This window comes from Hyperolius riggenbachi, chromosome 12, assembly GCF_040937935.1.
Source record: "Hyperolius riggenbachi isolate aHypRig1 chromosome 12, aHypRig1.pri, whole genome shotgun sequence".
Taxonomy (NCBI): Eukaryota; Metazoa; Chordata; class Amphibia; order Anura; family Hyperoliidae; genus Hyperolius; species Hyperolius riggenbachi.
This window is the reverse complement of record NC_090657.1, coordinates 157333706-157351484: the sequence shown is the minus strand read 5'-3', so window position 1 is coordinate 157351484 and position 17779 is coordinate 157333706. Positions and strand designations below refer to the sequence as shown.

Sequence of the window (17779 nt, the reverse complement as noted above, 5' to 3'; positions counted from 1 at the left end):
CAGCATACTGATAACTCTTTGGGGAACCCTGAAGTGTTCCCTGTATATATTAAGTATGATGGAGGAAGAGAACTGAGTTGGTGGCTCAGGTGGTTGGAGGTCTGAGCTGCTGTGCTGGAGACCAGAGTTCAAGCCCTTCACAAGGCAATTATAACTTGGAAGAAATAATGTTCCATCCTACCTAAGTGGTAGGTGGGAATGTGTGGTGAGCAGGAAAAAAAATATTTTTTAATAAGTATGAAAGTGTGCTGTTCTGAGTAAATATTGTCAGATGTATAGACCACAGATACATTGGGTAAGTGGAAGAGGCCCCAAGATATCCGTGTTACAGAGGTGCCTGTAACACGTTTCAGGCACCCCTGTCACATCTGGGACTCAGGAGCTGTGGTGGCTTGTCCATGGGCTACAAGGTCTTCACACAGAGAGGTTGATCTCAGGCATCTCAGCAGAGCTGTTAGAGTCCAGAATTGAACACAGGTTTCTCAGCACCACTGTCAGAGACTCCTACCTCTGAGCTATCTCCTTCTCCTGACTATATGTGCTCGTCCATCATATTTCACAAGTAGAACAGCTTGACAGCTTAATAAAGAGACAACAAGATTAGGACCTCCAGCAGGATTGAACTCAGGTTTCTCAGCACCGCTGTTTAAGACTCATACCACTGAGCTATCTCCTTCTTCTGGCTAAACATGCTTGTCCATTATACTTCACATAGACCAGGAAATCCTAAATTAATAAAGAGGTAACTAGGGTTGAACCCATAACTCCAGTACATTCCTCAACCTTGAGCAGATGACTAATGCCCAAATCTCCTATATATAAGTGCAGCATTATTCAAGATTATCTATGAAATCCAGCTGGGAATAACTGAAAGCCAGTACCAGGATTGAACCTGGCTCTCCAAAGCATGAACACAGAGGGCAAGGTTTCACTCCACTGAGGTATATCACAGGCAGATAGTAAATCAAGTCACCTTAGGAGTGTTGTAGTTATCTTCAAGAGATTTAAGGCCATGAACAACAATCAAGGAACGCTTACATGCTAATAAAAGCACAAAGTGATTGCAGCTGTAAGGCTCGGTTCACATTTGTTTTAAAAACGTATCCGTGGCTCCGTTTTGGGGCCCACACCAAAACCAGTGCCATTGATACCAAAATGTTAAAAATAGCGGCCGTTTTCACCCTCTTCAAAAACGGATCCGTAGGCGATCCGGGGGATACGCTTTGAAAAACTGAACGGAGGGTCCGGATTTGTCGGGACTTCATGGACGCTGGATACACGGAGGGGTAGTGCAAGGCAATAGGAAAACAGATCGTTACACAGGCTACTTTGAATACAAAAAACGGAGGGAGATCAGGATTGCTATGCTAAAGGGTGTAGCAGCTAGGAAGGGGGGAAGCGGGCACAGCGGTGGGGAAAGGGGTCAGACTCCCTCTCCCTCACCTGGGTGCCCCCTTCCTTGTTCCCCCTCCAGCTATTTTTGTTAAAATCATTGCCTGCGGCAAGCAGGGAACTTACTCACCTCCTTGTTCCACCTCTCGCCGCATCACTTCCTGCAATGTCGCCCTCTGAAGTACAGGGGGCGGCATTGCAGGAAGTGATGCGGCGAGCGGTGTAACTCAAGGAAGTGAGTGAGTTCCCCGCTCACCGCAGGCAATGATTTTTTACAAAACTACCTGGAGGGGGAACGGGGAAGGGGGCTCCCAGGTGAGTGGGGGTGTCCGATCCACCTCCCCGCCACTGCCCCGCTACCCCCCTTCCTGGCTGCTACCCCCTCCAGCATGGCGGCCCCCTCACCCATGGCCAGGGAACTATTTAAACCAGTGGTGCCCAACCTTTTTGTGCCCGAGGGCCGCACTTTATATCAAGATAAATTTTGTGGGCCAGAACACCTACATACAAAATTTAAATATAAATCTTTAACATTTTTCTAGTAAAGGTTAACATGGTGTTGGAAAAGGAAAGATCATGGCAAACCAAGAATTGTTATACTTACCATTTGATGCCCATTTTCTGGGGTACCTGGGTGTATGCGCAGAAGCTTTCTGTGTGATCCACCCCGCCCAGCACAAGTGCTGTGTGAGCTGCTGGGAGTTGAGGCCTACTATTCAGCAGAAGCTGGGGTCTCAATTAGTTGCCGTGGCCTAGCCGCGGGTGAAGGTCAGCGCGGAGCAAAGGTTTTTTTACAGCTTGACCGGCTAGTAGGGTGTGATGTCACACTGTCCCCTGAGATGAGAGGCTGGAGCAGTGGCAAAGCATCTAGGAGAGGAAAGCCGGAGCACATGAGGACAACCAAAGCAAGAATCCGTACTGAGGAGAAGGATCAAGGATTGTGTCATAGGTTTACACAGCGTTCTCGGGTTCTTTGCAGTAGCGCTGTGATAGTTATAGACTCTCGCCCATTAGTTACTGCAGGAACCTCCCTCCAATAGAAATAAGGCCGATTCCTATTGGAGGGGGGTTCCTGCAGCAACTAATGGACGAGGTTCTCTAACTATCACAGCGCTACTGCAGAGAACACGAGTACGCTGTGTAAACCTATGACATAGTATGATACAATCCTCAACCTAAGGACACTTCCGTGGGCCACAAAAGTTGGCTTTGCGGGCCACAAATGGCCCGCGCGCCTTAGGTTGAGCACAGCTGATTTAAACAGACTGTAAACGTGCTGCAAAAATGCAGCACGGTTCCGTTTTTTAGCCATTTATGTTCCAGTTTTTGAAAACCGGAGCCCGGGCTGTGGATTGCGTTCTGCAACCGCATCTAGTGTGCATCGAGCCTAATCCCATTGCATTTCTAGGTCTTAAAGGAAACTAGAGCTGTACACATTATAAGAAGAACCGATACTTACCTGCTGCTTCCTCCTGCAGCATAAACACACGTGAGTCTCTCACCGGTCTGCTGTGGTAATTGGCTCAGTCGCATCAGTCTGGGCTACTATGCATGCGCAGAAGACCTAGACTGAGCCCATTACCGGGAGGTGATTGCGGCTAACCAGCGAGGGACAGGTTTATGCTGCAGGAGGAAGCAGCAGGTAAGTATTGGTTCTTCTTACATGTAGCGCTCTGGTATACTTTAAGCAGGCTGTTATACCTTGAGCCACACTCCAGTCTGTGGTTGTGGGAGGAATCTCTTTATCTCATCATAGACTATAGCTTGAAATAAGTTGAAAGTTCGTGCATGACTAGAAATTTACTGGGCCCCCCCTGCGAATCTTTGGATGGGGTCCCCTCACGCCAACCCCCCCACTCCCTCCCACGCTTTCTGCACAGGTAAGCTGAGAACCAATGTTATTCAATTGGCTAGTGCACGCTTGTCTGTTTTTATCTGCATGGGGAAAACAGTCAACAGTGAAGCCCTGCCGGCATTTTGTGATAAATGCAGATACACATGGTGGGCAGAAAAAGCACATAGAAAACCGATAGACGAGTGTGCTCCCAGTCTCAGCTTATTACACTCACTCCGTCCATTTCTGATGGAGCAGAATTGGCTTCTCCAGCATCACTACAGTACACAACACTTGGGGGGGGGCTGGATCCTGTACACAAGAGCCTGCTGCACACTGAATAGGAAATGTCTACAAAACTTTGTCTGCAGAACTTTGCATCTGCTCAGCCACTGATAAGGAATCATACAATCATTAGAAGAAATGTGCAAAAAGCAGAAAGTTTTTTCTCTTCTTGCCCATAGTTGTCAGTTTCTCAGGACTGGGCCCTCTCTGCTTCTGGGTCCCCTGCGGCTGCATCCCTTGCTGGGTCTATATTGTTACGCCCCTCAGGGCTGCCATCAGAAATTTTGTGGCCCCTCACACATCATCAGGCCTGGCCTCCCTGGGCCCACCCACTTGATTGCTGTGCCCGCCCACTAGCCACCCCACTCCGTGTTCGCTGTGGCGAAAAATGTGCATGGCTCCGACACTGAAGTAAGCGACATGCACAGAGTGATGCGGCAAAAAGTGGACGTGACTATGGCATGTTGTGGGTGGAGCTAAATACTAGCAAAATACAGGTAGTCCCTGGTTAACAAATGAGATAGGGACTTTCTTCCTGTGCCTCTTTTGTCCCCTTCTGTCTCACCTTAGTTTGTGCCTCTTTTGTGTCCCTCTGTGAGGCCTCATTTTCCCATCTCATCTCTTTTCTCCCTGTGCCTTTTTTGTCCGCCTCTGTTCCCCCTGTGCCTATTTTATCCCGGTGTTACCTCTTGTTCCCTTCTGTCTCAGCTCGTCCCCCTGCCCTAGGCAGGTATAGGTGCCCCCAGTATAGGTAGCCAGGTATAGGTTCCCCCAGTATAGTATAGTAGCGGGCTCACTCATCTGCTCCCCACGTTCATGCACTGATGTCACTCTTCTCTCAGTGCTGGAATGTGATGTTCTGGTTAGTGAGTCATAGGCCAGCAGCCAGCACATGCGGCCATTCTAGCGCTTTGGCGGGGCCCAGGGCCCCCAGAAGCCGTGGGCCCCTCACTGCAGTGTCAGTTGTCACCCGTGATGGCTGCCCTGACGCCCCTGGTGCGCGCTATACCTCAAACAGGTGATGTGCATTTTCTGGTGTGTGTAGTTATCATCAAGAAATCCACAACACTAAAGGCATTCAGAAGCATATTGTGAATGTAGAAAGTAACTGCATATAACTATTAACACATAGCCACTTCCCAGTCCTTGACCTGACATTTCCTAAAATCTGACCCTCAGACTAGAGGCCCTTAGCTCTGGAGAAGCAGCAGAATTATCAGTAGGGTACTGGGCCCTTTAGCAGTTGTGTAGATATGTGTTCCCCAGCGTCTTCAATTTCATTCCTCAATCCATATGCTAAGTAAACACCAGCACCCGGATTCAAACAGGTCTCCAAAAGAGGAACTAAACATCTCCCACCAGCACTACGAGCCACACCCTCAGAACAGAAATACCTTGCCTGGCCATGTCCTCAGAAATGAGTGCAACATAGTAGAAGAATGTGAGGTCGATCTTCAAGACATCTCACAAAAAAAGTGAAGCCCAGAGTAAAAAGTATGACTCCATAACCCCAGACAGGCCACATAGGAGCATTTACCCTCTACATCAGCTGTCAGCTTACTAAGAGCAAGCTTTGAAGTCATCATTGGTAAGACACAAAAACACTGGAAACAGTACTAGAAGCACACCAGACCAAACGTATGTCTCCAGTAGGGATGATGAATGAGATGCAAATTTTTACGAATATATGCAAATTTTTATGCAAATGTATGCCGTTTCGAAACAGACCTATGAATTTAAACCCAGGTTTAAATTAATTGGTCCATTTTCAAGCTGCACATATTTGCATAAGTATTTGCATAAATTTGCATCAACTCAGAAATAGTTGCATACCGGTGATCATCCCTAGTCTCCAGAACTAAGGTGTCAGGGTACTTCCTGTGATACCACATAACATGGTTCATGGCATGGCAGGACTTGTTGCAGGATCTCTTTGTAATAGACCGGGGTTACGCCCACGGAACCGGTGGAACAGTCCACCCTGGCATCCTAACTACTACCTCCCCCTCTCCAGCTCCAGCGTCTGGTGCCCTCTTGTCCTGCTTGAGTGATGTGTACACTTCTCATTGCCCAACACTGTCATAGCCCCCAACTGTCCCTCTTTGGGAGCCCCGTCACTCTGTCACTCTTTCCTCCTCATTTGTCCCTCTTTCAGGACTCTGGAGATCTGTGTAAATATACGCATTTCTCTACGGGGACATGTGTTTAATTGCCTCTAAACTTTATTCCCATCCTTTACATTGATATATTTCTTATTTTCACTTGCTAATATGAATGTAAATGGACCAGGATATACAGGAACAGTGTAGTTTGAATTATAAAAAAAACTTTGTTTTTCATGAAATCTTCATAGTATGCTTAACTAGGGGTGTATTGGGGGCGTGGTTAGAGGTGTGGCATGGGTGTGACTTAAGTGTCCCTCTTTTTCATCTCAAAAAATTGGGAGGCATGCCTTACGCTGTCACCAGCATTTTATTCAATTAACCCCTTAATTGCACTAGCACCTACTTTATTCGATATGATAATAAATGAATAAATATTTTGATACATTTTTTGAAACATACGGAGTGATGCTTCATATATGGGTGACCTTTTCTTCCCATTTTCCATACGTGTCTATAATACACCCATAGCACACCCCATTTGTTTGAGTGCAGTGACTCCCCTTTCCTTATAAAATTCCTGCAATACATTTGCAATGAGGTAGTTCCTGCAAATCTCACATGGCACTTCCTGTAATGCTTACATAACGTGGCACTTCCTGTAATTCTTACATAACGTGGCACTTCCTGTAATACATACGTTATGTGGCACTTCCTGTAATGCTTATGTAATGTGGCACTTCCTGTAAGGCTTACATAACGTGGCACTTCCTGTCATACCACATAATGTGGCACTTCCTGTAATGCTTACATAACGTGGCACTTCCTGTAATGCTTATATAACATGGCACTTCCTGTAAGGCTTACATAACGTGGCACTTCCTGTAATGCTTAGGTAAAACATGGCACTTCTTGCAATGCTTACATAATGTGGCACTTATTGTAATGCTTATGTAATGTGGCACTTCCTGTAAGGCTAACATAACGTGGTACTTCCTGTGACCACACAATCACACAGAGCAGGCTACAGGGGTTAGCCTTTCAGACAGCCACATAGATGAGGAACAATAATAAACCACGACAAGCATCACACAACAGCTTTACAAACAACAGAATTTAATATAACGTCATCAAGACAAACTGACTTAGAAAAAAAGTAAATTTGCAATAATCATCCAAATGTACAGATATAATTTACACAGTGCATTTCTCAGTAAGGAAAATAAATACATGAAATCCAGATATATCTACAAAGGAAAGGGCTGAGTCGTGTTAGTGGCATGTGCATGGCGTGACTTAAGGTGGGCAGGGTCTGGTGGCATCTGGCAGTCATGTCTTATGGAGGTACATGGGGGGATCTGGCAGTTATTCTTATACTAGTATGGGGGGGGGGGGCTCTTGGAGGTATGGGGGAGGGGGTAGATGGCAGGCACTTGTTTCTTAAGAGGGGCAGTCTGGCAGTTATTTTTTATGTAAGTATGAGGGAAGAGCTGGGGCATTCTCTCCATTGGGGGCCAGGGGGCATGGTGCACCAGGTGACTGACAGGCAGGGGGTGTCACAAAGGCCTCCCACAGCGGCCATGAGCAGGAAGGGAAACAGCGCAATAAGGAGCAGCAGTGGGGACAGCGGCGGGGAGGAAGATCAGAAACCCTCCTCCCTCATCTGGGTCTCCTCCTTCTGCTCTCTCTCATTCCAGATATGCGGGTGGCGGATAATTACTCACCTGACTTCCGTGTCCCGGCGGAGACCTGTGGCACTTCTTGCGCTGCTTCCCCTCCTGGGGGCAACTATACTACCGATGCTGGGGGCAACTATACTACCTACACTGGGGGCAACTATACTACCTACGCTGGGGGCAACTATACTACCTACGCTAGGGGCAACTATACTACCTACGCTAGGGGCAACTATACTACCTACACTGGGGGCAACTATACTAGCTACACTAGGGGCAACTATCCTACCTATACTGGGGGCAACTATACTACCTACACTGGGGGCAACTATACTACCTACACTGGGGGCGACTATACTAGCTACACTAGGGGCAACTATCCTACCTATGCTGTGGGCAACTATACAAGCTATGCTGGGGCAACTATACTACCTACACTGGGAGCAACTATACTACCTACACTGGGGCAACTATACTAGCTACACTAGGGGAAACTATACTAGCTACACTAGGGGCAACTATACTACCTACACTGGGGGCAACTATACTAGCTACACTAGGGGCAACTATCCTACCTATACTGGGGCAACTATATTACCTATACTGGGGGCAACTACACTAGCTACCTATACTAGGGGCAACTTCATTACATATACTGGGGCAACTATATTACCTATACTGTGGGCACCTATATCTGGCATTACCTGCCGTGGCGCTTAGTATGCCACACTCATTCCTTTCCATTTTGGTGGCGGGGGTGTCTTATAACACCCAGCACCGTGTGTCAAATGCCCTAGGTATGCTACTGGGGGCTTATGGAGGCACTTGGGGGGGGGGGGGGGGGAGGGAGGGTGTTCTGGCAGTAATTTCTTATGAAGGCACCAGGAAATGACGAGGTTGGTCCGGCAGTTAACTTGTACATGTAATTTCTCATTATACATACATGTATACATCATGCATACAGGGTTAAGTCACTAAGGTCTGTTTGGGGAAAAAATTCAGACCGCTAAAATACTGCTTTCAGTATTTCACACTTTTTTCTAATTCACTAAGATTTCCTCTCATGCATTAAAAGTTCAGTAATTTACAGAAAAATGTTGCTTGAGTCCACTAAGCTCTGGTCAGGGTGTCTCGCCAGCTGTAGGTCAGGCAGCCGTGATCCTCCTCTCTGCATTAGCCCTTCCTGTTTCAGTACTAAGCTTCCTGCAGCCACTAGAGGTCTCACCAGCTGTAGGTCAGCCAACTGTTATCCTTCTCTCTGCATCAGCCCTTCCTGTGTCAGTACTAAGCTTCCTGCAGCCACTAGAGGTCTCACCAGCTGTAGGTCAGCCAGCTGTTATTCTCCTCTCTGCATCAGCCCTTCCTGTGTCAGTAATAGGCTTCCTGCAGCCACTAGAGGTCTCACCAGCTGTAGGTCAGCCAGCTGTTATCCTCCTCTCTGCATCAGCCCTTCCTGTGTCAGTACTAGGCTTCCTGCAGCCATTAGAGGTCTCACTAGCTGTAGGTCAGGCAACTGTTATTCTCCTTTCTGCATCAGCCCTTCCTTTGTCAGTAAAGTACTAGGCTTCCTGCAGCCACTAGAGGTCTCACTTCTGTGTATCAGTATAGAAATCTGCACAGCTAAAGGGATACAGAAAAAAATTATACACACATCTATCTATCTATCTATCTATCTATCTATCTATCTATCTATCTATCTATCTATCTATCTATCTATCTGTATGTATATGTATATGTATATATATATATATATATATATATATATATATATATATATATATATATATATATATATATATATATATATATATATATACATATATATATATATATATATATATACAGTGGTGTGAAAAACTATTTGCCCCCTTCCTGATTTCTTATTCTTTTGCATGTTTGTCACACTTAAATATTTCTGCTCATCAAAAACCATTAACTATTAGTCAAAGATAACATAATTGAACACAAAATGCAGTTTTAAATGATGATTTTTATTATTTAGTGCGGAAAAAAACTCCAGATCTACATGGCCCTGTGTGAAAAAGTGATTGCCCCCCTTGTTAAAAAATAACTCAACTGTGGTTTATCACACCTGAGTTCAATTTCTGTAGTCACTAACAGGCCTGATTACTGCCACACCTGTTTCAATCAAGAAATCACTTAAATAGGAGCTATCTGTCACAGAGAAGTAGACCAAAAGCACCTCAAAAGCTAGACATCATGCCAAGATCCAAAGAAATTCAGGAACAAATGAGAACAAAAGTACTGTAATTGAGATCTATCAGTCTCGTAAAGGTTATAAAGCCATTTCTAAAGCTTTGGGACTCCAGCGAACCGCAGTGAGAGCCATTATCCACAAATGGCAAAAACATGTAACAGTGATGAACCTTCCCAGGAGTGGCCGGCCGACCAAAATTACCCCAAGAGCGCAGAGAAAACTCATCCGAGAGGCCACAAAAGACCCCAGGACATCATCTAAAGAACTGCAGGCCTCACTTGCCTCAATTAAGGTCAGTGTTCACGACTCCACCATAAGAAAGAGACTGGGCAAAAACAGCCTGCATGGCAGATATCCAAGGCACAAACCACTTTTAAGCAAAAAGAACATTAAGGCTCATCTCAATTTTGCTAAAAAACATCTCAATGATTGCCAAGACTTTTTGGAAAATACCTTACGAGACAAAAGTTGAACTTTTTGGAAGGTGCGTGTCCCGTTACATCTGGCGTAGAAGTAACACAGCATTTCAGCAAAAGAACTTCATGCCAACAGTAAAATATGGTGGTGGTAGTGTGATGGTCTGGGGTTGTTTTGCTGCTGCAGGACCTGGAAGGCTTGCTGTGATAGATGGAACCATGAATTCTACTGTCTACCAAAAAATCCTGAAGGAGAATGTCCGGCCATCTGTTCGTCAACTCAAGCTGAAGCGATCTTGGGTGCTGCAGCAGGACAATTACCCAAAACACACCAGTAAATCAACCTCTGAATGGCTGAAGAAAAAGAAAATGAAGACTTTGGAGTGGCCTAGTCAAAGTCCTGACCTGAATCCTATTGAGATGTTGTGGCATGACCTTAAAAAGGCGGTTCATGCTAGAAAACCCTCAAATAAGGCTGAATTACAACAATTCTGCAAAGATGAGTGGGCCAAAATTCCTCCAGAGCGCTGTAAAAGACTCGTTGCAAGTTATCGCAAATGCTTGATTGCAGTTATTGCTGCTAAGGGTGGCCCAACTAGTTATTAGGTTCAGGGGGCAATTTCTTTTTCACACAGGGCCATGTAGGTTTGGTTTTTTTTCTCTCACTTAATAATAAAAACCATCATTTAAAACTGCATTTTGTGTTCAATTATGTTATCTTTGACTAATAGTTAACGGTTTTTGATGAGCAGAAAAATGTAAGTGTGACAAACATGCAAAAGAATAAGAAATCAGGAAGGGGGCAAATAGTTTTTCACACCACTGTATGTATGTATATATATATATATATATATATATATATATATATATATATATATATATATATATATATATATACACATATATATACACACACACTTCTAGGTGACCTAAGCCCATTTAAAAATGGACTCTAGGTCTGTCACCGCCGCCGTAGTCAGGCCAGAATTTCCATCACAGGAGCCTATAGGCACAGATGTCCTGGCACCCTAGACTCCGCCCTCCATGAACCTACTAACCCCCCCGCCGCACTGCTCTGCAAGTGCGCTGGCTGGCCCAGCTGTCACACCTCCCTTACTTCCCTTGCCCATCACTATTGTTTAACAGGAAATAAATATGGCAGCCTCCATAGCCCTCTTGCTACAGTTGTCCTTTAACTTAAGGAAGATCTCGTCTTCTTCTAGTGGAATTCCTAGAGCAGGGTGAGTAACCTCTCATTTACCCTCCGCTTGGGACTCTGCATAGGGAAGGAGGGAGGCACCTTTCCCTCATCAGTCGCCTGTAGGCACGTGCCTACCCTGCCTTATGGTAAATCCGGCCCTGTGTAGTGTAGTGTACATGGTACATTACATAACAAGAGTGCAAATACACAGGACTGGCTGTGCTGATACAGAAGAATCATTGGCAGGCTTGGCATCAATCTAAGGCACTTGAAGGATGGGGGCACTTATCATGATAGTCTGTGGACCGTACTGACATGATGATGTCATCACTGATGTCATATGAAGCAGTTAATGTTCAGCCTTGTGGCTTTACAGAGAACTTCATAAACTCTCAAAGTGGGATGCAGCCTGGCAGTCCCCTCCCACTTCTGGATAAAGCTACACCCACTTATAAGCTCCTCCCAGCAGTCGGTTCAAGCAGTTTGTTGGTTAGGCAGTATGGTGTCTTCTGGACCTCCAGAAATCAGATCACAGTGAACAGACTGAACAGTCCTGGTACTACTAATACTCCCAAAATGTAAGAAACTGCAGATTTACGCTTACAAAATCTAATAACAAGACTTAAAATTCACAGCTTTGAGTAGGCGATCCGCTGGCCATTTCCTGTGCTGCCATCAGGGTGGGATTCAGCGCTGGCTGTTTCCTATGGCGTCACCAGGGTGGGATTCAATGCTGGCCGTTTCCTGTGGCGTCACCTGGGCAGGATTCAACGCTGGCCATTTCCTGTGGCATCACCACGGCAGGATTCAGCGCTGGCCGTTTCCTGTGGCATCACCAGGGCGGGATTCCACACTGGCCATTTCCTGTGGTGTCACCAGGGCAGGATTCAACGCTGGCAATCTCCAGTGGCATCACCAGGGCGGGATTCAACGCTGGCCATTTCCGGTGGCGTCACCTGGGTGTGATTCAACGCTGGCCGTTTCCTGTGGCGTCACCTGGGCGAGATTCAACACTGGCCGTTTCCTGTGGCGTCACCAGGACGGGATTGAACGCTGGCCGTTTCCTGTGGCGTCACCAGGGCGGGATTGAACGCGTCCATCTGTATACAGTTTTCTACCACGACAAATATAAAAGTCTTAAATGCTAAAAGTGAGTAGAAAAGGTTTTCAGAGAAAATATATAGAAATCTCTCATGTTGCAGCCGGCGTCCGGCTATTCATTTGTATGAAGAAGGCGTGTCCTTACACGTGGCGCTGCTTGTGGCCTGCCACTGATTGTCCCATACATCCGAGAACATGTTGGGTCCAGATCCGGGTCACATGGCCTCCTGCTTGGTGATGGTCGGTTGTGGGATGGAGGTTGGCTGTTTGGACACAGCTGCAATGGCACCATGGACTATCTTGTAATGCTCCGCCCCTGAGCCGGCTGGGGGGGACGGCTGGGGAGTCTCCGGAGTAGCTGAAAAAAAAGAATGAAAATGACTTAAATTTGTGGAAGGTGGAATCATTATTTGGTCATATCTAATGGTAGAACTATAAGTGTAGGTGCTCAGGCAAGTGTTTGGGAAAGTTCAGGTAAGTCAGCACCCAGATGGCGCTTTGAGTCCGCAAGGAGAAAAGCGAAATATAAATGTTATTTGTCTTGTCTTGTCAGAGGGTGGTGTGGGACAGCTTTCAGGTACATCCACAGACAAAGGGAGATGTTGGGAGGAGTTCAGGTAAGTCAGCAACCAGGGGGTGGTATGGGACAGTCTCCAGGTAGGTATATCTACAGGCAAAGGGAGGTGTTGGGCAAAGTTCAGGTAAGTCAGCACCCAGAGGATGATTGGTCAGTCTTAAGGTTCATCTACAGACAAAGGGAGGTGATGGGCAGAGTTCAGGTAAATCAGAACCCAGAGGGTGGCGTGGGACAGGCTCCATGTACATCTACAGGTAAAGGGAGGTGTTGGTCGGAATTCAGGTAAGTCAGCACTCAGAAGGTGATGGGGCAGTCTTCAGTTACCTCTATAGGCAAAGGGAGGTGTTGGGCGGAGTTCAGGTAAGTCAGCACCCAGTGGGTGGTGTGGGACAGCCTCCAGGTAAATCTACAGGCAACGGGAGTTGTTGGGCAGAGTTCAGGTAAGTCAGCACCCAGAAGGTGGTGTGGGACAGCCTCCAGGTACATCTACACCCAAAGGGAGGTGTTGGGTTGACTTCAGGTAAGTCAGCACCCAGAGGGTGATGGTGCAGTCTTCAGGTACATCTACAGACGAAGGGAGGTGATGGGCGGAGTTCAGGTAAGTCAGAACCCAGAGGGTGGCGTGGGACAGGCTCAATGTATATCTACAGGCAAAGGGAGGTGTTGGGCGGAGTTCAGGTAAGTCAGCACCCAGAGGGTGATGGGGCAGTCTTCAGATACATCTATAGGCAAAGGGAGGTGTTGGGCGGAGTTCAGGTAAGTCAGCACCCAGAGGGTGGTGTGAGACAGCCTCCAGGTACATCTACAGGCAAAGAGAGATGTTGGGCGGAGTTCAGTTAAGTCAGCACCCAGAGGATGATGTGGGACAGCCTCCAGGTACATCTACAAGCAAAGGGAGGTGTTGGGCGGAGTTCAGGTAAGTCAGCACCCAGAGGGGGGTGCGGGACAGCCTCCAGGTACATCTACAGGCAAAGGGAGGTGATGGGCGGAGTTTAGGTAAGTCAGCACTCAGAGGGTGGTGTGGGACAAACTCCAGGTACATCTACAGGCAAAGGGAGGTGTTGGGCGGAGTTCAGGTAACTCAGCACCTAGAGGGTCGTGTGGGACAGCCTCCAGGTACATCTACAGGCAAAGGGAGGTGATGGGCGGAGTTCAGGTAAGTCAGCACCCAGAGGGTGGTGTGGGACAGCCTCCAGGTACATCTACAGGCAAAGGGAGGTGTTGGACGGAGTTCAGGTAAGTCAGCATCCAGAGGGTAGTCTGGGACAGCCTCCATGTACATCTACAGGCAAAGGGAGGTGTTAGGTGGAGTTCAGGTAAGTCAGCACCCAGAGGACAGTGTTATTATTATTTATAGTATTTATAATGCGCCAACATATTACGTATCGCTGTACAATAGATAAATGGGTAACATACAAGGCAGGACATACAAGGAGCTCACAACAAAACAAGATTGTGCAAATGATTTGATAACAATAGTCTACACCCATAGGGAGGTGTTGGGCAGAGTTCAGGTAAGTCAGCACCCAGAGGGTGGTGTGGGACAGCCTTCAGGTACATCTACAGACAAAGGGAGGTGTTGGGAGGAGTTCAGGTAAGTCAGGAACCAGAGGGTGGTATGGGGCAGCCTCCAGGTAGGTATATCTACAGGCAAAGGGAGGTGTTGGGAGGAGTTCAGGTAAGTCAGCACCAAGAGGGTGGTGTGGGACAGCCTCCAGGTACATCTACAGGCAAAGGGAGGTGTTGGGTTGACTCTAGGTAAGTCAGCACTCATTTATGGACAATGAGGTCATGTTGTTCTCCCATGTTTCCTTACAGGAGCAGAAACAATAATCCATTATATTTGCATTAGTGATTACAGGTGACTTACAGTGAAGAACACATGATGCAAACAGAGTTATCCTTTAAGAGGCACAGCATGTGGACACTATTGTACAGACAAACAATACTCACACATCTGTCCGTTGTGTAGCTGGGCTGGGATTGCACTGTTGGCCACTATGACGTTGGTTGCCAAATGTTCCTGTACCAGATGTGGGTGAAGAGAGTGATGAGAGTGGGGGGCTTCATTGGCTGACCCTGTAGCAGAAACACAGAGATAATGGAGGAGACCCCCATCAATGCTGGTGACCGTACATTGCCCCCCATGTTTGGAGGTGTTCTAAACACAGCTTGCAAACAATACACTATGCAGAACAATGCATGCATTGCTATAAAAACACTCTGTTCACTGATGGAGAAGCTCTGGACACAGATGGAGACTATGGAGATAGCTAGAGAAGATCTGAACACAGATGGACAAGCTCTGGACACAGATGGACAAGCTCTGGACACAGATGGACAAGCTCTGGACACAGATGGAAAAACTCTGGAGACGGATGGTGAAACTCTGGAGACAGATGGTGAAACTCTGGAGACCGATGGAGAAGCTCTGGAGACAGATGTGGAAGCTCTGGAGACAGATTGAAAAGCTCTGGAGACAGATGGAGAGGCTCTGGGTACAGATGGAGAGCCTCTGGAGACAGATGGAGAGACTCTGGAGACAGATGGAGAAGCTTTGGAGACAGACGGAGAAGCTATGAACACAGATGGAGAAGGTCTGGACACAGATGGAGAGGCCATGGAGACAGATGGAGAAGCTCTGGAGAAAGATGGAGAGACTCTGGAGACAAATGGAGAAGCTCTGGATACAGATGAAGAAGCTCTAGACACAGATGGAGAAGCTCTGGAGTCAGATGGAGAAGCTCTGGCCACGGATGGAGAAGCTCTGGAGACAGATGGAATGACTATAGAGCCAGATGGAGAAGTTCTGAATGCAGATGGAGAAGCTCTGGACATAGATGAAGAGACTCTGGATACAGATGGAGAAGCTCTGGAGACAGTTTGAGAGACTCTGGACACAGATGGAGAAGCTCTGGAGACAGATGGAGAAGTTCTGGAGACAGATGGAATGACTATAGAGCCAAATGGAGAAGTTCTGAACACAGATGGAGAAGCTCTGGACATAGATGAAGAGACTCTGGATACAGATGGACAAGCTCTGGAGACTAATGGAGAAGCTCTGGAGACTAATGGAGAAGCCCTGGAGACTAATGGAGAAGCCCTGGAGACAGATGGAGAGCCTCTGGACACAAATTGAAAAGCTCTGGAGACAGATGGAGAGACTCTGGAGACAGATGGAGAGACTCTGGACACAGATGGACAAGCTCTGGAGACTAATGGAGAAGCTCTGGAGACTAATGGAGAAGCCCTGGAGACTAATGGAGAAGCCCTGGAGACAGATGGAGAGCCTCTGGACACAAATTGAAAAGCTCTGGAGACAGATGGAGAGACTCTGGAGACAGATGGAGAGACTCTGAAGACAGATGGAGAAGCTCTGGAGACAGATGGAGAAGCTATGAACACAGATGGAGAAGGTCTGGACACAGATGGAGAGACCATGGAGACAGAATGAGAAGCTCTTGAGAAAGATGGAGAGATTCTGGGGACAAATTGAGAAGCTCAGGATACAGATGAAGAAGCTCTAGACACAGATGGAGAAGCTATGGAGTCAGGTGGAGAAGCTCTGGAGTCAGGTGGAGAAGCTCTGGCCATGCATGGAGAAGCTCTGGAGACATATGGAATGACTATAGAACCAGATGGAGAAGTTCTGAACACAGATGGAGAAGCTCTGGACATAGATGGAGAGACTCTGGACACAGATGGAGAAGCTCTGGACACAGATGAAGAGACTCTGGACACAGATGGAGAAGCTCTGGACACAGATGGTGTTATGATCACGTCTGCAGCATGTACTGCTGGCTGCAGTTTTACTGAATACAAGCAGTTTTTGATGTCATTAAATGCATTTGCTTGCATAGTTTGGTTTGCACTCAAACTAGTTGCTGATTCCATCTGCAGTGGCTCTGCAGTGCTGGCCAGCTCAGGATTGAATAATTACCATTCACCTGTGTGGGAATCTGCATGTCTGCTCCCATTGGATGACCTCAGTATAAAGATCTGCTTCCTGCAGGGCTCCTCGGGCTATCATAGCTTTAACACAAGCCTGTCTTGCTGTTGCTCTGGCTCCAGACCGTGTTCATAGTTCTAATGTTAATTCATGTGGACTGCACTGATCTCCTGCGTAGAAGTCAGTGAGTTCTTCTAGTTTTGCTCCCGTTTATTTGTATTTGTTACTTTGCTTGTCTTGCATCATATATTGGTTCATCGCCAATATATACGCATACTAGCACGTTTGTTATTTTCCTTGTATTCGTGTTACGTTAATACATCAGTGTCACTGATATATACGTACACGAACTGTTTATATTCTGTTCAGTCAGTCATCTTCCAGCATGTTTTGGTAGGTTGCGCGTATCGTGATCACCCGTGCTTAGCTAGTCAGTCCTGTTCCTGTTGCCTTGCATGGATTGCGCTCGCTTCTGCGTAGAGGTAGCGAATCCTTCCTAGTCCTGCTCCAGTTCTTAGTTAGTGTTCCTTGCATATGTCATATATCGGTTTATCGCCGATATATGCATATGTCATGTAGTCGTTTGTAGTTCATTGATAGCTGTAATCATAATACGCTAGGAAATCATACCTATTGTATATTTGTGTGTATTACGTCTGCCTTCTTTGACTCTATTTCCCGATTATTCTGTCCTGTCCTTGTGAGGCACGCCACCGCTGCAATCGCATTGGCTGCCTCATTCCAGTCTGTCTTGTCTTGGACGCTTGCTGACACTTAAGCAGTGACTAGTTAAGCAAGCGTTCATTCTGTTACCTGTCCTGATCTTCTGAGTTCTGGTCTATGCGCTCAGCGCTGCCCTGCGCTGAGCCACTATAGTGAAAGGATTGTTTGTGGCTGTTCGGATCTATGCCTGCTCTGTGCGCCACATCTCCTGTTGGAGTCAGTCCTCTCCTCCACTAAACTGGGGATATCCTGGTTCCTTGTGCTAGCGTGTGTACCTCTTTCACGTCAGGTTATGCATGTCGTGC

The 17779-nt window shown here is 46.9% G+C and overlaps 1 protein-coding gene and 1 long non-coding RNA gene across 5 annotated transcripts in view; one reads left to right on the top strand and one right to left on the bottom strand.

The window, feature by feature from the left end:
* The window catches only part of LOC137542444 (uncharacterized), a 268779-nt gene that overhangs the window by 10527 nt on the left and 240473 nt on the right, over nucleotides 1-17779 (top strand). The gene's annotated exons all lie outside the window — the stretch shown is intronic.
* The window catches only part of HNF4A (hepatocyte nuclear factor 4 alpha), a 213938-nt gene continuing 206978 nt past the window's right edge, over nucleotides 10820-17779 (bottom strand). For 2 of the 3 annotated variants that reach the window (XM_068264350.1, XM_068264349.1), the window contains exons 9-10: nucleotides 14756-14881; nucleotides 10820-12583 (exon numbers count right to left, since the gene is read on the bottom strand). In XM_068264350.1, the coding sequence (XP_068120451.1) occupies nucleotides 12441-12583; nucleotides 14756-14881 (269 nt within the window). In that variant the 3' untranslated portion in view covers nucleotides 10820-12440. The remainder of the gene's footprint in view (nucleotides 12584-14755; nucleotides 14882-17779) is intronic. The other variant, XR_011025429.1, reaches the window with a different exon arrangement.